Raw genomic sequence first — 21929 nt, 5'->3', positions numbered from 1 at the left:
GTCAGAATGTTTCTTTAACTATAGTGCTGTTGAAAAAGGAAATCCGCTTTTAACTTCCTACGCTTATTTTGGTAGATGCAAATTTATATGGTTAAAAACGACACAATTTCTAAAATCTTGAAGCATGATCTTTCACTTTTCCGTGATTGTCATAAATGACACAAGAAAAATTTTTCATTAAAGCGATATATTATTTGTAAACATTTGCTGGTGAAAAAATAAATTGTTTACATGAAGTAGTTATTTTGATCTATGTATATAAATACATTAATTTCACCGATTCTGCTTCATAGACATACTTTACCCATCATCTACACCCTTTGACGCACAATTTTAACTTCATACTTTTTCTTTATTTTATATTCATTTAAGTCAAATTATAATTAGCACTTTAATCATTTCTGGCTATGAGCATGAAACACTGGTGTCCGCTTTAAATTCAAAATCTTCGGAACACTTTCACACAATAATTTTGCAAATTTGCAATTATTTGCAGTTATTTAGATATAAGAGAAACAGTTATTCATCATTGAAAATTCGTTAGTTTACAAAATTATTGATACATTTTTGAATATGAAGTAAAAACAAAATTTTTCAGACTACTTTTTTTTTGGAGTTTATACTTTATTACAAATATAATTCCGATAATCTAACAGATTTTTTCAGTAACTATTAGACTGTTTTTTATAATTAAAAAATACCAAAATATATTTTTGCCTGTAGTTAGATTTTCAGAAAAAATTATAAAAGGGACGCCGGTGTCCAATCTGCGTCAAAGGATAAAACAAAGGAATTCCTGAAGGAATCTCAGATATCTAATAAATTTCCGTAAAAAGCGCACTAGGCCATACATAAAATTAAATCATCAATTATAAAAAATTAGTTTTTAATATTTTTTTTAATTTTTCGAAATTAGTTTACTTTTTTTAATCAAAAAATAATCATTGAATAATTTTTAATACCACAATTATTAAAACAATTATTGCATTGAAATTAATAGAAAAATTATTGAAAATAAAATATTCCTCTGGAAAATTAAATTTCCTTAACTCTAAAAATATATATAATTTCCTCTAATGATTGTTATTTTTTCATGAGACATTTTAACAAAATACGAGTGTGTTTGAATAAATATGTTTTCAATCACTTTTTTTCAATATATGTAAAATATATAAGTCTGTTCTGATTAATCAAAGTGGACGTAAAGATCGTGGTTCATATTTTATTAGAAACTTTTAAAATGAAGTGCTCAATGATGTGCATTTTAAATGTATTGTATTTATCATAATCTATGTGTACATCTCTAAGATTCGATACTAATAGGAATTTGTTACAATAATCTCTATTTTATCTTGTATGGGAGCCTCACTCAACAATTACGACAGATTATTAGCTGTCTTAAAGATAGAAGTAAAAATTGCAGCTACCATATCTTGTAGTCCTAGTTGTAAAATCATTTTTTTCAAACTCTTTTTTAAATGTGGAAAATGATTATTAATAATTTTAAAGAAACAAACTCATTAAAATGGAGCAGAAAACAGCACAATATAAAACATTAAAAAAACCTTAATAACTTCACTAAATACTCAATTTAGAGAAAAAATATGCTTATTCGTCAATTTACAACTTATTCTGTACTAATCTACCTCAATGTATATTTTTAGAACCCTTTTTATAAATTAAATTTAAAAAAGTACCCGCATTAGTCAGAACCTTAAGGCGAAGAAAAAACAAAAACGCTTTCAAAATCTAAGAAATCACTGCTGAGGAAGATGAGGTTAAAAATATCAAACCTGTTTGATTGCCCGAGGAAACATGGAATAATTAGTAAGCAATTATTAGAATCACCGACATGTTTCATTTGACAATCAAACTAGTTTTCATGTTTTTCATGCCACCTTTCTTAGTAGTAATTCGACAGATTTCGATGGTGCTTTCTTCTTCACTTAAATACTACCGTCATGTGGGGCTACTTTGTGCAAATTCGAATTTGGCACTTTTCAAGTGCTGCTATTCAGTATTATCCTTTATTCACGTTAAAAATGTGTGGAATTTGAGGATAGAAGTCTCCTCTATTACTACAAGCATTTTTTCGAATTTTAAAACAATCTCAGAGTGTGTTTTGTTTATCCAATGTCAACAACTTCCCGAGACCGTCGAACGTCGAAAAGTGCGCGTAAAAACTTTAGCTGCGAAATGCAAAGACGTTGATAAAACAATTGTCGTAAGTGCAAATTTTTTTATTTATATATTAATAAACAATTATATCATGTTAGCGTTAAAAGATTTTAAAAATTAACAACAAATAAACGGAAAGTGAAAAAAAATGCACCGTGGGGCTACTTTGTGCAAAGTTTCATTCGTTTTTTTTTTTCGACAGAAAAATGGTCAGACGTTATAAAAAAATAACTGGAACGAGAAACTACCGTGATTACACTTTAGAAAAGCTGCAACAATGTTTGCAAGCAGTTGCTGGTGGTATGTCGATTGCAGAAGCTTCTCGGAAGTACAAATTCCACAGAAATACTATCTCTAATAAAATTCACAGGAAACGCGTGAAACGTGCTGGTAAACAATTATTTTTCTTCTACAAATATTTTTCTAATGAATTAATCAAACGATTTAACACATAAAAATATATTTTATATGACATCAGGTGATTTTGACAGAAACTGAAGAGCAAGTTCTGTCATGTTCATTCAAGCATGTTATGTTCAAATTTATCAATATTATAAATGTTAATGAATATGTAATAATTATTATTTTTGAAATTTCATCTATTTCAATGTTCAAAAATATATATGGTTTCCTTTTGTTTAAATTCAAATGTTTTGAAATAAACATTCTTTTTAAGAAAAAATGTTTTTTTAACGCTGAAAATTATTTTCGAACTATTATCTTTACATATCTTGATGTTTTTGTTATTAAAAATGTCAACAATTAACTTTTTTAACAATTTTATATCAATATTTTACTAAAAACATGATTATTAAACTGAATTCCTATTGCTGCACAAAGTAGCCCCACTTGGTGGCTACTTTGTGCAAGGTATGTTTTGACTCATTATTTGTAAATATTACATACAAATAAGCCAATATTGATCAAATTCACTCGTCTGAGTCCAGTTATGAATATAATATCGATAAATTCTCTCCTGTAAAAGTACTAATGAAAATTGTCAATGCTATATTCTACAATCTGTAAATAATATAAAATATTTAGGACTATATATCGATTCCAATTTGAAATGGAAAACACATATTAACAATAAAGAATAAAATTCATTTTAATTTTGTAAAAGCACTCTACTACTCCTGGTTTTATTCTTTAATTAATTATGGCGCAATAATATATGGCGGCGAATATAAAACTAATTTATTTCCTTTAATCTCAGTTCAGAATAAATGCTTCAAGATTCTCTAAATATAAATAATTCAAGTATAACTACTACCAATATATATACAAGAATTAACCTATTACCATTTCGCCGTAAATTATTTTTTCGTATTTTACTTTATTTACACAACATTAAATTAATATGCAAATTAAAAACTATTGTGTCTGAAAGGAGACCAACTGAAATATATGAGATTCCCCACTTTATAAAAGAAATTTCACGAAAACAGTTTTTTTTACTAAGCACCTAAATTATATAATAAATTACCATTCCAGTTGCAAAACATCCAAATATATTCTTCTTTTAAGCGTGCTTTATTTCAATTTATGATGAACATTGACGATATAGATCTCTATTTTTCACTTCAAAGGAAGCATTTGATTTTTCATACCAGTCTTGTGCCAATCCAAATGAGTTTCCTATATTACCTTTGTTATTTTTTTTTATATAGTTTCATGTATTTTTTTTCTATTATTACAGTGTTCAACAATATATGATGTCTTATGATGAGCAAAATAATTTATGACTGTAATATCCCCCCCCCCTTTTTTTTTCCTTTTTTTTAAATTTCTAATTTAAATTTATTGTATTACTTTTCTTTGTCGCCTGGAAAAGATTTTCCTCTTGACGACGAATATATATTCTTTGTATTTATGTGTTTGTTTTTGTTCCCAATAAAGTTGTATTAGTTTGTTTAAAAAAAAAATTTACTAAAGTTTGAATTAACATAGTTTTTTTACATGTCAAAGTTCAAAAACTGCGAAATCCCACACAAAGTAGCCCCACATGACGGTACCTCTTCTATATTTATTTTTAAGACTATTTCTCTCAAAGATTCTAAAAATATATATTAAAGGAATCAACAAACGTAAAATTACTTCCTATAACCACAAAATCTCTTGATAAATCAAACTGGTGAGTAACATTTCGTCGGTGAATTTTTGAATCTCAACAACACATCTCGAAATACGTATTTACGAAAATGGACACAGTTCGAAACGTGTGTTTACGAAAGTGGTCACAGCTCGAAATGGGTATTTACAAAAATGGACTCAGGAAAAAATACGCCTTTTCAGTTTTCCATCCAAATTTAACAACTAAACAGGGAATTAGGCTCTTACTTTTCCTTACTTATTTAAACTCTAAGAATAATCAATACGGGGGCAAATTCCCGAACTTCGGGGTTGTGGTAGCTAGGTATATTACAGATGTAAATTTCCAGACGACGATTTCGTATTCAAATTTCTTAACTTAATTTTTAAAACTCTACGAACCTTAAAAATCTAAATTCTTACAGCGTCAATTTATTATCACTGTTATAGTTTTATAGCACACGTGGCAACTTTGTAAATCTGTTAGCATTTTCAAGTCTTTTCAAAAAAGACTAATTTAATTAAATGTGCCAAGTGATTTATACAAATGTACACACACACAAGACTACAGTACGAATTAATTGGGATTCATAAGTTTATTATTTTAAAAAAAAATACTCATAAAAGAAGTTTCAAAAACGGAAGTTCGTAAACATTCTTTTCTAGCTGATTTAAAAAACCCTGGCAATTAGATGAGGTTCCTTTGTTAGAATTTCATATTAAAAGATTTTACAAACATTTTCTTTCTTTTTTTGAAATAATGCAGAATTAAACAACATAATTTTAAAGATTTGTGATTTTGCACTTGACGATTTCCTAAAGTGTATTAACATAAGTTACGATAATTTTTTACATGCACTGAAATATTTCCAATTATCAATGAAATGTCTGTCCGTTTTGTATACCATTGTCCATAGGGTGTCCTAAATTAGACAAAAGGTTTTTAAAAATTTATAACAGAAAAATGGTCAACCTTAAAATAAAATAAAAATTGCAGCAGAATTCATGCGACAGAGCCTAGAAAATCTTTACAAAAAATTTACTTTAATTTCAAGAAATTTTCAGAAGATGGAGCTTAGAGTAACCATTCTTTAAATCAGATAAGGAAATTTAAGATCTTTAAATATCAAAATTTCATTAATGTGTAAAAATCACTATACAATATTTTCGAAATTCCCCCCAATCACAACTCATACTCAGAGATTGAAATTTTTATACATCAAAACGTAACTGTAACTGAAAAAATGATTTAAAAAATTTATTAAAAAAAAAGGATTTAACAACGTTACGCGTCAGAAAATCCTCTTTTTTTTTAATTTTGAACCGTTTTCTTAGTTTAAATTCTTGAAAACTGTGAGTCCAGTGTTTAGGACACCCTTTGTGTGTACATTTTTCCTTCTCATTATACTTTTCCATTTATTAAATTGTCTATGTTTTTCTTTTAATGCACCTTCGTGTTTGTAATAAAGATGTTTTGCACTGCAGCTCAGTCATTTTTCCTTCTCTTACATTTTCTTAGTATCTTATTAGGTACTATAAAATTAACGGGAGAATAATATTTACATATTAGACACTACAGTGCTGTAGTACTAGGACCAATTTTCCAAACCTTAACGCAGTAAAAAAGTATAGGGACCGAAACAAATTTTATTTTCATGATATTTGGAGGAAGGTTCAGGAAATTATCATATCAATAAAATATTTTTTTAAATAAATTAATTACATGGTATTTCTTTTCGCCATATTTGCAGGAAGATTCGGACATTTATTATATCAATAAATGCTTTTTGAAAAGAAAAAAAATTAATTATATGATAGTTGCCTTTCGCTATAATAACTGGAAGATTTATGCACGCATCATATCAAAAAACTTTTTTTTTCTTTTTAAAAAAATAATAAATTCATTACATGGTATTTACCTTTCGCCAAATTCGGTGGAACATTCAGACATTTAGTAAATCAATAATTGCTTTTTTTTTTAAATAAATTCATCACGAGCTGGTTTCTTTTTGTTATATTTGCTGACTAAAAAAAAAACAAAATTAAAAAAAAAATTTAAAAAAATAAAAATAAATAACTAAATAAATATATATATATATATATATATATATATATATATTACGAAAGCGTAGCAGTCAGTAGTGTAAAATATGCTTGAGCAATTTGAGTCATTGAAAACTAACGCCTTACTGAACTTACATCACTAGCATAATAACTTGAAGAGATCATCTCCACATTGGTCGTCAGCATTTTAAGTTATAAATATTGAATTCATTTCAAAACACATTTCTTCCAAGCATTACTGGTGACCAAAAAAACATAAAATTAAAAAAAAAATTAAAACGATTTGTTATAGAAGAGACTTTTACAAGGTGCAATTAAAATATTGCATTCATTAATATCTCAATAAATTTGCAATATTTTTATGCCACTTTGCATACAAAGTACTCTTGAGTGCATTTAATTCACACAAAAATAATTAGTTTTCTCCCATCTACGCATATAATAAAATATTAAAAATGAAAAATTCTATTTTTAATTTTTTTTAACTGACTCCTTAAAATAATTAGTTTGTTCCCCTAATGGCGAAGCATTCTAAACTTGCCGCATTCTTAAAAAAAAAAAAAATTTTTTTTAAATATATAAATCCAAAAAACATTCTAATTTTTTTCTATTTTTAACCGAAAACTTATTCTAATAACTATTCATTATTCAATATTCAACGGACCACGATGAGACACACTAACTTTTTCAAACCAATATATAATAAATATAAAATTACTTTAAAAAGAATTTTAAAAAAAACTTTTTTTACGTAATCTTGAAATTTTTCATTTGCTGTTTTCTTTTGTCAGAATAATTTTTATCATTATTTACTAGCATTCTAATTTCTCGAAAATATGCAACAAAAATAGTCAACTTTCACCTTTGCAAGTACTAACTTTGTTTCTTTTCTATTATAACCCTAACAATTCCACAACTATTAATCTCTTTCGCCAAAAGATAAAATAACAATTCATTCATTATCTTCGTACTTCGCATTCATGAACTCTTCTGTTTTCCTTCCAAGGTCACCGAAATAAATATACCGTCTGAAAATCAGTCGAACGAATTCTTCCGTGAAATTTCAAAATGGAAGACAATAAGCCAAAATGTATTTTATTCAAAATAGTTACATCCGTATTAGGTATTTTATCAGGCGCTTCTATTTTAATTACATTTTTAGCGTATAAAAATTATCATGCTGCTGTTTGGGGGCTTTTATCAGGTGAGAACCTTTATAAAGAAAAGTTATTTTATTATTTTAAGCTTTCTTTGCTAAGAGGAAGTAATGAAAATTTTGTTATTTAACTTTGTATAATTTTGAATTTGGCTGATTTTAAGGACAATTACCTGATTTATGAATGAAAATAGTAATCAAGTTTTATGAAAGCATAAAAGAACAAAAAATTACAATGCTTTTATTAATGTTATCAGCTCATCTGACAATTCTGAACTATTTGCGCATGCGCGTTACTAAAATTATTGACTTTAAATAGAAGTGTAAACAAAAGCGTTAATAATGCTTTAAATGTGAAATTGTGATTGTTTTCCTGTATAATATCGAAAATGGTAATGTACATGAACATGTAGAAATTTTTAATCAATATAATTAATCAAAAAGTTATTTTCCTGCAATTATGAAAGAATAACATACTATTTGATAAAAAAAATAATAATAAATAAAATAAAATGAAAATAAAAGATTTGTATTGCGAAAAATGGTCAAAAATATATTCTAGAAAAAGATTTTTTTCGTTCATAAACATGAATTTTGACTTTTAATTAAAAAGAGTAAACAAAAGACGATAAAGGATAATTTTTATCAGTTTTAGTTCCCGATGTATCATCATGCATGATACAGTAATATTTTACGCCCCTTTGTACTCAAAAAGTTCTTAAAATATACAATGATTCAAAAAAAAAAATTATTCAATGTTTAAACAAATAAGGTATAGTTTTTTTCTTTTAAACGTCAGTTTCGTCAAATTAGTTTACGAGCCCGTATTTAGTTTGTTTTTTGAATAAATTATTTAAGAATTTACAGTTCTGATACAAATAAACTGAATATTATCCATGAATGTTCAAAGGCTTTGGAAGAAATAGCCAACAAAATCAAATAGTTAACTAAATCTAGAGAAATTTTATCGAAACTACATTGAAGTATAGCAAACACTATGGCAACATTCAGATATTGAACTGATCATGAGTTGATGGGCATTATAGTTCAAAAATAATGAAGTAGTAGCATTTTATTTACGTCGCACTAAAGCTCGTAATGAGCTATTGGTGACGGTCTGGGAAACATCCCTAAGGATAATCCGAAATGTCATCACAATTTTGATCTTCAGCGGAAGGGATGGTTCCCCCGATTTGCTATCCTACGCGTGACGTCGAGCACTTTAGTGTAGAATAGTTTTGTAAGGACCGATACCGCGCACCCTAGGTCCCTTCGTAGGCTGTTACCCTTCCACTCACTGATCTTAACCAACGACCTTGACTTCGGTGATCTACCGGGAACCGCATCTTACGATCCACTGTTGAACGTAAAATATTTCTAGTTTTATACAGTAAAGATAACAATTTCCTTCTCATCGAATAGCTTTCTCAAAATTATTTATAGTATAAAACATCGCTTTTTAATAAAACAAATAATATCATGAGTATCAATTTATTCTGCAATAATAGTCTGTTAGCTATGAATCAGATAATAGAAATAATCAAAAGTCAATATATTTCTTACTAACATGAAAACAAATCTTAACTAAACTTGTTTAGTGAATACTTTTGCATTCTTTTCTACATTTGGAAACATCAATCATAAGTAGTTACATGGATTTGGTTTTCGATATAAATGTAAACAACAACACTCTCGAGCTCCTGACCTGCTCTACTTCCGGTTAGAAAGTATATAGCTGCTTACTACAGCTTATTCTGCGATTTTCAATCCCATAATTTTGTTATTAAATTATATGAGCTCAAATCTACTGTATTTCATCAGGGCTAAAGAGAATAGAATGGCTGGTTCACTCCTTTGAAGAAACTCTCTCCGCCAAACCTCCGATTTTCTCCAGTGACGTCACTGTGGCACTTTTACTTCAAGAACGGAGAGTTCGGTCTAACTAGCTCTAACTAATATTGGAGCATTCCTTTTTGTGACATATTCCAAGGCATTTGTTGTCTTATAAAATGATTTTCCTCACTTTATTGTAGTGAATTTACAAAAATTTAAAACTGTTAATGAAATGCCAGTTTGCGCAATTGCAACTTGCAAAAATTCTGATAGAAACACAAAAGGAAAAATATAATTTTCCACGTGTTCCCTAAAGTAAATGAACAAGTATATAAAGAATGGATTCAACGAATTGCAAACGAAATGACACAGATAATATAAAACAGCAATACGTTTATTCTATCGTTAAGAACTTTTATAAAAATTCACCATCTAAATAGAAACCAACTCGTTACTTCAAAAAGAAAGACAGGCGAAAAAATTAAAAATGGATAAAGTCAAAGAAAATTAAAGCGCAAATAAAAAGTATAAATAAAATATATAGTTCATTGTTAAAATTATCCTAATTTCATAACATATTTTTTAATATAGTAATTCTAAATATTTATGATTTTTTTAAATTATATTATCTTAAAATTAAATATCTATAAATTATATTATCTTAAATTTAAATATCTATAAACAATTGTAAAATTTCAAATATTATTATGAACCTAAATTATTATTTTGTTTCAGTAATTAGTGTTTAAGGTTGAAGTTTCCTAATGATTAAGTATGAACAAATTGCTATTAACGGCATATTTTAAAATCAGGATTCTAAACTTAACCCAACTTATAGTTATCAAAGATTATGTAGATAAAAAAGTGTCGATATATGCTTTTCTTAATAATTAAAGTTAAAACTGAACTTTTTAAAATAAAGTATTTATAGTGTCATTTTCGCCAACTAGTAAAATATTTTTATAAGTTTAAAATAGTATTTTTTTAATATAATGGCCAATAAAGTTTTTTTGAACTATGTTTATGAACGGAAATAATGTGTTAATTATGTAAAGTTTGAAATCTAATAACCAGAAAAAGTCTAACTTATTTTTACAGAGAGAAAAATGCAAGTTATAATATCTTTGCTAGCGATCTCCGAGATCTGTGTATACAGTGACGTCATGAGGAGGGAAATCGTAGCTTCAGCTCTAAGAGCGGAATGAACTAGCCCTTCTATTTTCTTTAGCCCTGGTATTTCATGAGATATTAATGATATTAAGTAATTCTGGTGAGTTTGAAGTGAAAATTCGCTTTAGTTACTTAGACATGCATTATTAAAAAAGGTGTTAGATTTAGAAAGAACTCGCTTTTTTTCTGATTTTGCCTCTTTTTACTTTCATTACTGTTTGTTCTTGGTGTACCATCATACGTTAGCATATTATTCTAGCTGCGAGATTAAGTTCATTCCACAAATTATCATTCAGGTTTAAATTTCGAAACAAGGTAAGGAGTGTTTTCTTTTTTCTAATGAAAATTCTATGTTTTGAAATGACGGGTCTTCAAATGACGATTTTTCTTTTAAACACAAATAATAAATCAGGTAAGAAGAAATACACATATACAAGAAATTCTACTCAAGAGAGTCTCAAAGGATCATGTTGTGAGCTTCAAAACACACCAAAAACAGTAACCCCAAGAGCTTGCAGCGCTCCCTTGTGTAGGAAACACCATTCATTTAGTAGACCTTTGAGGGAATTTAAGCTTTTTTTTTAAGTGCAGCGAAGTGCAAATACAGCTGTCGTATCTTAAAAGCTCGGGGCCATAAAATACAATCGTAATTTCGAATAATCTGAATGCTTTTGTTTAATACCCCATAAAAAGTTCCTAATGCAGCGGAAAAAATCTTGTACTCCTCATTTCAAAACATGTTGTCTGGGAACCGTGTCTTACGATCAGTGGGACTCCAACTGGTCACTGTGGTACTCCAAGAATGATGTAGAAAAATGGCAGTTGGCCCCTCTGTAAGTTTCACAACGAAAGTTCTCATGCTGTTTGCAAATGTTTTGGGGCCGGGATAGCCTGGCTAGTAGGATGTTGGGTCCATGTCCGAGAGGTCGTGAGTTCGATCACCGTCACCCTAAGACTCACGTGTACAAAATGGTGACTGATGCACGCTGAATATGTCGGAGTCGCAAAGTCCTCCAAGCTCCCGTAACAAATCAATACCTCTGGGGGTACTGGATCAGAGATTGATTGTGCTTTGGCTCAGGTCAAGATTACGATCTGCGGATGGATGGATGGTGAGTGAATATGCCCGTCCTGTAAAACGGGATGTGACGTATGTATGTTGTCTCCGGATCATCCGCAGGGATGTTTCCCAGACCGTCGCCAATAGCCTATTGTGCAACTTGTGCAGCTCTAGTGTGACGTAAATGAAAGTACTGTATCGTACCGTACAAATGTTTTGGGATAGTAAACCCCAATTGCCAGTTTAGGCAGTTTTTAGTGCGTAAGTTTTGAAGAAAAATATACTTTTGTATCGAAATTAAAACTGAGAATAAAATAAAAAGTACAAAGAAAAGTTTCTAACATTGTGGAGAAGACAATTTGAACCGTCCGTCCCCCAAAGAGGACGTTATACCAAAGAACATCACATTATATATTCTTTGGTTGTATGTACTACTGGAGACACTGATATACCACGAGGAAATTCTGTTTCACCTGCATTTGTAATTTAAAGTATGGAAAAATATGTTCAGGTAAACCCCGAAGTTTCAAAGTTGAATTTTTTCTTATAAATATCAAAATACAAACAATACAGGATTATTTCTTACTGCCTACGGTAGGATTGCTTCCCTACTGCCTAATCCTGCCATGATTTATCTGCATTTAGGTGATTGGAAAAAAAATATCTCCACTTGAAGCTACATTTCAACTCAATCAGTTCTGATGAAGAAAGAAGATGGAAATCGAAAGAAAAAATTCACATTTTTAGAAAATCCCTGTACTTGCAAAAAAGACAGTGTTCACTTTATCAACAAAACAAAAAGTAGATGAATCCAGCATTTTTTCTGAATGTCCAATTTATCATTATACACTTGTAGTGTGTTTACCACTACAAAAATACAATTCCAATTCACTAGTATATAAGACATGTTAACTCGATTCTATGTTGGGGTAACTTCTCATAAACGAAGGTTGACCTCTTTTAGAAAATAAACTTTTAAGTCTTTTGGGGCTGTTATTATTTATAGATAGTTATTATGTAACCGGGAATTCTTATTTTCTTAGGAAACTTTTTTTCCTTTCGGTCTAGTTTACGAGAAAGCTTCGGTCCTTACTACAATGTGTGACCGAATATACTCCATTCGTTTGTCTTATTTTATGAGATAAAGAAAAAACTTCATTTCCAAGGAAAGTGTCCTTTTTTATTGAAGATTTTTCGAGAACTGCATAATCATACTTAAGGACATGTTCTCCTTTTCTTTTTTTCATTATTTTTGCAAATGATTATCTACTCAAACTACGTGAATCTAACAATTTAACGAGTGCCAAGTAAAAATAAAATTTATAAAAATAATAAATAGTAATAAACAAATATTTTTCAATTGTTTTCAAGATTAATTTTGCTCATTTTACCCTCTTTCCCCTGACGAAGGCAACATTTTGCAGAAACCGACTTAAGAGAAAGTTTTTAATAAAAAAAATTATCTGGTGGGCAAAACTATCCCGATTACATTCATAACTTTTCCCACCAATTGCTTTGAATTTTGACTGGAAAAGAAGACAGTGAAACTATATTTTATCCTGTCGTCTTCCAAGTTCAGATATTATTTTCCTTTTTTCAATTAACGATTTTTTTTTGCTACGAGTTTAAAACTGTGAAAAGTAATCCCAGTTGACGGTCCAACAAAATTTAGAAATATAATGACAGAATGCTTCAATGACATTTGACATTTTAATATACTAATTTAATTATCAAAAAAATTAAAAAGATTTCCTGTATTTTTATACCTCTTAAATAAAAATTGACATCCAGTTTTGTGAACACTATAAAAAAAAAATTGAAAATTACATTTTTTCCTTTTTTTTAGCTATTTTTGCAGCAATGAATGCGAGACTTCATATAAGTTACAGAAGAAATACTTTACATCGAAATCAAACACCTGAGTCACTAAAAAATGTAACAATTTTCGGCGGAATTACAACTATTGTAGCTATTGTAGCAGCAATTACTTATTTCTCTTTAGTAGCAGTTTTTAAAGAAGGTAAGTGATACATCCTTTCTTCATGCATCTTATTTGCAGATGCATACTAACTTTAGTTGAATCACTGTACACGAGGTGTTCCGTAAAGACTACCCTTAATACTAATTATAGAATTTTTGCTAAAAATAAAGCTCACAAATTATGCACAATAGGGTTCAAATTAAGCGTATCAATACTGAAAAATGTGGAACTGAAAACATGATCAACTGATTACCAGTAGAAACAGACAAAGACGATTATTAGAGATTCTCCGAATTTCATTAGCCAATTAAACTGGTTTGGATGTTTTTCTTCCAGTCTTCCTCACTAGAGATTCCGAAGATTTTGAGAATGTTTTTATTTCTTCTTTGCTTAAGCATTAATTTGCGGCTCTTAATGTGTTTTTTTACATGATTTTTATAAGGAATCTGAAAATATAAATTAAAGGTGGTGTGGTGATTATAGAACACCCTAAATCGATTTCATTTCAAAATATACATCCATTTTAAAGATTCATTTTAAAACATCTCTGAACAAAGAAAAATAATTATACGTGTTCTTACTTCATTTATTGCTATCTGTCAAAAAATAACAAATATTAAAAGCCAATTAGATTCCAATTAATCTAATTCAAAACGAACAACTGAAATACTGATCAGTAAATGCTGATTGTTAAATCACAAATGTGATCCTTGTATAATTCATATCTGCACTGGTATAAACGTTTCGTTTTCTTTGGGGTTTATATATATAATCCTTTTGGACAGGTGTATAAGTGAGAGACCATTTTTATTTGATTTATTTTTTTAAAAAAAAAGTCATTTCTGATCTTAAAATTCTATTTTAATTCGTATTGTTGATGTGTATTTCACTGCGTGTAAAAGCCGTATTTCAATGAAACCCACCACCAGGAAATATTTTTGCACTGTTCATAAAAATGTCCTTTAGATGAAAACACAATGGCTTGCTAAAATCTCCGTGTAGTATATGCATCTTTTTAAATGAGTGAAGACAAAAACAAATAATTTTCATTTTATTTATTATTGTTATCAAATTTAAATAATAGATTATTTTTCATTTATTATGTGTATACATGCTTTTAAACTTTAAAAAAATAATGAATAAAATAAATAAACCACAATGCTTGCATGTTCAAAAGTATCCAGTCACATTTTTTCTTCTTTTTGATGTGGAAACTAAAGTCGATATGCTACAATAATAGTGTTTTATCCTCATATTTCTGTCATAAACATTCAATTTGCGTTAACTTAACTATCATGATGTGTTATAAAGGTAATAAAATTTTCGTTTACACTATCGGTTGGAACGTTAACTATAAATGAACTAGTTACTAAATAAATTATTCCAAGAAACTGAAGCGGTAAGATATTACCTAATTAAAAGTTTCATTCGCTTTCAAAATATATACAGTGTGTAACAAAATTATAAGATCACTGTGGTTTTTGTGACTTTTGATATAAGTAATATAAATTTTCCAAAATTAAAATAAATTCATGAAAATGAATGAAAAACAAAATACATGCACATATTTTTTGAGAGAAATTAAATATGAATATTCTGTCAACAATATCAAAATTTTTCATCTGAAATATCTATTACAAAATTTTAAGACCACAGGTTAAAATGAACTTTTTTACAAAATTAAAACGATGTTAATAATCCTATCCCAGCTCGCAATGACCTCAGTACTGACAAAAAAAACATTTTTAGTGATAGACGGATCATAGATTAGAATCCCATTGTCGTATGGCTAACGGTGGGAGGCTTTCCTCTTTATCAGTGGCGTAGCGAGGGGGGAGGGCATCATGCCCCGGGCGCTACTCACAAAGGGGCGCCAAATGGTCAGCAAAACAAAAAAAATTGTTGGATAATTTTTATTTTTATTATAATTTATTTCTGCAAAAAATATATTAAATTTAGTGCCAGTGAAATATAATAAATGTTAATTCGTAAATAAAAAGGAACACTAATCAAACTGTAATAATATATTCATAATAGAAATGACACGTCTTTTCTAATGGCTGGCTGACTCGACCTGTATCTGTCAGCACTTCCTTATGGCATCTACGCTGTGTGGTTACATATATTATCTCCAAATATTTGCACTGTACAAAAATCGTTTGTATGTTTGTACAGTGTATAATACAGATTTCAATGGAATGGAACTCTTTATCGAAGAATGTGACTGTAAAATGTTACTCTTTTGTAGAAAAGAAATTGAACTTAAAACTCCATTAGAATTTCTTACTTTTATAATCCCGTATGGAGAAGATGTTTTTCCAAACCTGAGAGTGGCACTTCAAATACTCCTGACTATCTCAGTATCAATTGCTAGCTGCGAATGGTCATTCAGCCCTGCATTCAGCCAGTACCGTTCCTGGGGTGGCGAACGCCTGCGTGCAAGAATAATTTTGTGCGCCCCTATATACTATGCTTAAATTTTGATGATAAGGCCAACTTTCATAATCATTTTTAGTTTGAGGTTTAAACTGAATTGTTTCCTTATAGACTAAAGTCACTTTAGTGTAAGTGTTTGATTATGAAAATGGGCGTAATAAAATAAAACAACGAAAAAATATTACAAAAATTTTATTTTCGACATGAAATAAAATAGACTATTAACGTTCAATATAGACTATTAACGCACAACACGCCGACAACAGATTTTTTGCACGTAAATTCCAGTGTAGAAGCAAAGTGTAGAAGTTACTTCTTATATTAGTTTACTGTTTCTTCCCGTAATCAAAGTTTACAGCTTTGCTATAATTTGATTTTTAATAGTTTGATTTTTAATAATTTGCTATAATTTGATTTTTTTTTAATAGTTGAATTTGGCGCCCCTTAAATTGGGCGCCTGAGTGCGGGGCATTCGCTGCATACCCGCCAGGAACGACACTGCATTCAGCAAATTAAAATTAATTTTGACATATCTACGATCAACGGTGGGACAAGATCACCTAAGTGACCTGGCATTTTTAAGTGTGGAAAGAGAAAAATTTGAAATGATCAACTTTGATGATATTATTGATAAATTTGCTTCATCAAAAGCGGAAAATTTACACATAGTAATTAGTTTTATAATTGTATTATAATCATATTATTAAATATATGTATCTCCTTAGAGATAATAAATATTTACTTTTTTATTGTTTTAAAACTGCGTGTTTTTAAAATATTTCTTTATAAATATGTAAAATAAATAATAGGTATCTTATGAACTAATTCTAGATGATCATATACATTTCAAAGTCTAGTCTTGTTTTCTCAACTACATTTTTTGTCTCAAATTTAATGCCTAACTTGAGCCTATGACTTTATTAATTTTACTTTATTTATTTATTACTTTGCGAGTATATTTTACTTATAATATTAGATGGATTTCGAATGGGGGGGGGGGGGCGCTAAAAAGGTATTGTGCCCCGGGAGCGAGTTAAGCTCGCTACGGCACTGCTCTTTATGTAACGCAAATGCTGGTTAGTTCCATAGAAAAAGTCCTCCACTATGGCTAGTTTATCCCAATGATCAATTAATTCATTTCAAGGCTACGGAATTGAACATTAATAGTCATAAATCCAAAAATGGGTCGGCCGAATATCAAGAAATCAAAAATGCAAATGATATGTAGATGTTAGATCAGTTTTCGCCAAGGAATCCATGCATTTGCTATTGTTTTATATTATTGCCAAAACATCTTTTCTTAGCCTAACACATTCAAATTTGTTAGCTGAAAAAGAGAGCATGGGAAATAATAACGTCTTTTTAATAAAACATTTAGCAACCATGTAACAGTTTTCGAATTCGATGAAAATGTAATACGCAGTTGTAGAAAGAATCTCTAAAAATAGATTGATTCAGCACCCAAGCACTAGGTAATAAAAAACACTGTGTAATAAAAAGATTACATTTATGAATGAGTGTTATTCCCTGAGAAACGAATTAAATTAAAAAGAGTATACTCTCGATCTCTCAAAGTCTAAAAAAAATTCAAGATAGCGAGTTTTCGAGATAACAAGTTCAGAACTAAATATGTTCTAAAACATAGGAAAATATATTCGAAAATATTACTCTAAAAAGTAGAGTCATGGAAGCATAAGAATAACTACTGATAAATATATAAGTAATGATAGTTGACTATAAGTCTAAATACAGCAACGATTATTTTACTTCTTAAAAAAAGACGAAAATAATTATATACATATTTTTTTTTTCAATGGCGGGCACTTGGGATGTATTGTCCCATTGGCCTCTAATACCAGAACTGCTACTCTCTTCTCGCTACCCAGTGGGCACCTGTGGCGGAGTCAATACAGTGAACCCGCAACTATCGGCTCCGCAGTCAGGCACGCTAACCACTCGGCCACCTGGTCGGCAAAACATTTATATATTAAATGGGAAAAAATCGGTTTATGATTTAAAAAAAAGAAAATTTCATTTTCTATTTAAAAAAAAATTCGACATAACAAGGTTTTGAGAAGAAAGTCTTCGACATAAGAATTCAAATTAACATTAAGTGGATATATAACACCAAGTGGAAAAACAAGGTTTTTGAAATCGTATACTGTAATTTAATTTTTGAATGATAAAAAATATCCATATTTTTGAATAATACAATAGAGATGCACGGTATTGACCAAGCTCTAAATAATCAAGAATTAGTAAATATGGTGATTTACAAATACCTCGATTTTTTGCATACTTCAGAAATTGCAAGAAGCAACCTTTTTTGCAGGTTATAAACTGGACGGTTATATGCCAGCTGGAATCTTTGCAACTCTGACACTCAAGTTCACAATCGGGCTGATTTTTGCAGGAAAAACGTATGGAAATTATCTTAAGAATTATAATGCTTTATAGCTCCTAAAACATAAAGTTGTATAAAAGTCAAAATAAAATGTTTTAAGTAAATCAATCTTTTGTATTTCAATTTATATCAACAAACATTACAGAAAAGATACGATAATTTTTTTACCAGCCATGCATTTAAAGGAAAGAGGAATGCTTAGATAAATAAATAAATAAAAAGCTCCGAGGGTTTAAAGAAATTTTTTCCATGAAGTTCAAAAGAGTATTCGAAATTAAAATAGCAGAAAATGACTATCACCTCATATTTTAAAACATCAAAGTAGTGTTTCAACTGCAAATAGTTCCAATTAACCATTTAATTGAAAATGAAGAGCTATTACTAGAAGAACATTTTAAGTTCGATTTTTTTTTTCGACTGAAGTTTTTCAACTTGTGGTACTATTTTCTAAGAGAAGAAATGCAAAATTTAAAAATTTTGCTTTTTGTCTCGGAAATTTTATAAATATTTTCCCTCTGTCGAATACCCGATAATTAGTACAAATTATCTTCTCTGCAACGTTTTTTTTTTTTCTTTAAAGAAAAAGCTTGGATATTTGGCAAAATTCAAAAATTTTTACTAGTGCCTCAGAAATAATGGAAAGATTTTTACATCAAAATTAAAACAAGAAATACATTTAATCAGCATTTTTAAAAAAGTAACAAATGTCAGTGAATCAACGTTTACAGAGCCTAAATTTTTTGTCTTCCAGGAACGCACTTATTTAAGTGCAGGGAAAGATGACAAAAAAAAATTTAAATTTCCCCACTTTTGCATGCGTTGCAGACTGATAAAAATGAGAGAAAAATTCAGGAACAACATTATATGCTATAATATTACAATCTAAATTTAGAAAATTTAACAAAATTAAATTTGCAGGATCTTCCAAACTGACTGCCTTAATATGTATATTTTCAGAATTGTCAAAAAATATGCAAGTTAGGAGTATCCAATTATTATTTAAGTGAGGAAGAAACAAACGCTATTGAAATCTTGGGAATCACTACTGGGAAAGCGGGACCGAAAGCATCAAAACCTGTTCAATTGCTGGGAGAGACAGACAGGACTTTTAACAGCTGTTAAAAGCATCTCCAAGTCTTATCCTGCAATCAAACTGGTTTTGATGTTTTCAATCCTACCATCTTTAATAGTCGTTCTTTGGATTTTGATCACATCTGAATTTTTCCCTCACTTAAGTATTTATTTGAAACCTCTTCTGAGTATACTTCTTATTTGTCAAGGATTCAAAAAATATAAACCAAGGGCCGCAATTATATACCCCGAAATGTGTATGTGTGTACATATACAAACACCAAATTATATATTCAAGTCAATTAGAATTATCAAGTTTTTATCAGAAGATAAAAAAAATTATTTTATACAGTGAAACCTCTAGGGAGCCACCACAGTAAAATGGTCATTGAGGTAGGTTGGTCGTTCTTAGAGGTTACCCCCAATTGACTTCAAAATTATTATGGAAGGTACATGATTCTTCGTGAACGATTTTTATTTTAGTCAGTGTGATTTACTTGGTGCGGAAATGCCACTTCTGTTGGAGTCATGAAAAGACGGATCGATGAATAAAATTTAGCGTCTATAAAAATAATCCCAACTGATATAATTATGGGTAAAAACAAATTTACCAATTATGAATGATAAAGTTATTTTAAATGAATAAACAATTATGTTCTTTGTTCAAGTTTGCAAATAATTTTATATCATAAAAATTAGTTAGCTTTCAGAGATGAAAAGAGGTGTGTTTGCTTGAGATTTTTTTTTTTTTTTTCTAATTTAACTTTCCACTCCTTAAAGTAAATCATTGATAGCATCGTCTATAGTGCACTCTGACTGCAACACGAGGTTGTATCGTCAAAAAAGCTCTCGAAATAAGATCCTCACGCAAATATTTTGAATACATTTTAATTTAGTTGCTTCATAATTTTCTGCGTTTCCTTATTTAATCTCTTCCGCATTAGGTGTAGATATTTGCCCGGTCGATGGGAGGGGTTAAAACGGTCTTTCCTAAATGTTTTCTTCAACACAAAGCCTATGGAAAAAATTTCGGGCCTATCAAAAGTGGTCATAAATAGAGATGGTTTTTCCTGGAAGTTTCAGTGTATTAAATTTTTGCGATTACAAAAGACACATTTACAAAAAATTTATTAGCCACTTTATCACAAAAATTTCTTTTAGGGGTATTTATTGTGCAATACTTGAAAACAATCTATTTTTAACTGAAAATTCACAAATCACATAGGATATCTGGGGAATCAATTTATGTAAAATTTCCCAAAATTGTAGAATTTTGACTACTAATATGGTTCTTAACATCTGAAGCAATCGATAAGTAGTAAATTTAATTAATAATTTTATTCAATTTACAAGTTTTTGCAACATAATAATTAAATTGTTATAAAAATAGCTCATGAAAGAATTAGTTTTTAAACACAAAATTAGCTTAGAAAACAATAACAATTTGGTTTTTTTAGTCAATGGAATTGAAAATTGGAGAAAAAAAATTAAATAAAATTACTTAAAATTATCAACTAATAACAAAAATCATAATTTTTGAAAAAATCATAGCCAATGTGTAAAGTTGTCGTTACAACATTAAGCTAAATTTTAATTTAAAACTATACTAGGAATTTTTAAATGAAGATGAATTCAGAAGTTGAATTATTTATGTTTCAAAAGATTTATCAATAATAAACATAATTTGACACCAATTTTCTTTAGTGTAAAATACAATTTATTGAAAGAAGTTCAAATAATTTTTAAATAAAGCAACTTTGTGGGGTGATATGCTAGTTGCCCTAAGACAGGTAAAATCAATAAATTTGAAAAATTTTTTACATCAAGGCATGTTCCTGATTCCTTGGCAAAGTAAAGATGGGTTTTTTGTTTCACATCCTATAAGACCTCTGTGAAACCTCTTCTCAACAAGAAATATCAATTTTTGAAGATTTTTATGTTACATCAGCTTTAAACAAAGCATTTTTTGTTGATGTCCCTGGTCACTGCAGTCATTGTTTTTCTTAGCTGTAGAAGGATAAGCTATTCTAGCCATTGATGTACAGTAATTTCCGGTAAATAGGCCGCACCGCCGTACTGGCCGCACCCGCAAAAAACATCGTTAAAAATTTCAATTTTCATCTTATAGGCCGCACCGTCGTAAAGGCCGCACTTTCGTTTTTTCGATCGATCATCGATTTTTATCAAATATCACATGTGTGAAAATACTCATAAAAAATAATAATCTTTAAAACATAAACTCTATACTTAGAAAAAAGTTATTGATAAATATTTTTTTTTATGTATACTCATTACATTATCATCATCATTTTTATGTATACTTATCATAAAAAAAAAAAAAAGAATTGAGAATGATCCTAAGTTAAGGATGTGTATGCGATAAAAAATAAACTAATCACAAAATAAATCAGCATTTATTTATTTATACTTTTCAAATATTTTTGAGCATATATCTATTCAAAACCATCGAAATCTGATTCTTCAC

The 21929-nt window shown here is 29.1% G+C and overlaps 1 protein-coding gene across 1 annotated transcript; it reads left to right on the top strand.

Annotated features, from left to right (window-relative positions):
* Nucleotides 1-7291: 7291 nt before the first annotated feature.
* Nucleotides 7292-18481, top strand: LOC107440076 (uncharacterized). Its single transcript, XM_016052863.3, has 3 exons — nt 7292-7537; nt 13399-13572; nt 18302-18481. The coding sequence occupies exons 1-3, from the start codon at nt 7402-7404 to the stop codon at nt 18424-18426; spliced, it is 435 nt and encodes a 144-aa protein (XP_015908349.1). The 5' UTR covers nt 7292-7401; the 3' UTR covers nt 18427-18481.
* Nucleotides 18482-21929: the final 3448 nt, after the last annotated feature.

The sequence above is a fragment of the Parasteatoda tepidariorum genome, chromosome 11 (assembly GCF_982258835.1).
Source record: "Parasteatoda tepidariorum strain Cologne lab strain chromosome 11, Ptep-v5.0, whole genome shotgun sequence".
NCBI lineage: Eukaryota > Metazoa > Arthropoda > Arachnida > Araneae > Theridiidae > Parasteatoda > Parasteatoda tepidariorum.
This window is presented reverse-complemented; position numbering and strand designations above follow the sequence as displayed.

What these genes read in the sequence shown, in the direction of transcription:
- LOC107440076 (XM_016052863.3), top strand. Translation starts at nt 7,402, where the DNA reads ATGGAAGACAATAAGCCAAAATGTATTTTATTCAAAATAGTTACATCC. An exon ending in TGTTTGGGGGCTTTTATCAG is followed by an intron (nt 7,538 to 13,398) that starts GTGAGAACCTTT and finishes CCTTTTTTTTAG; the next exon opens with CTATTTTTGCAGCAATGAAT. An exon ending in AGTAGCAGTTTTTAAAGAAG is followed by an intron (nt 13,573 to 18,301) that starts GTAAGTGATACA and finishes CCTTTTTTGCAG; the next exon opens with GTTATAAACTGGACGGTTAT.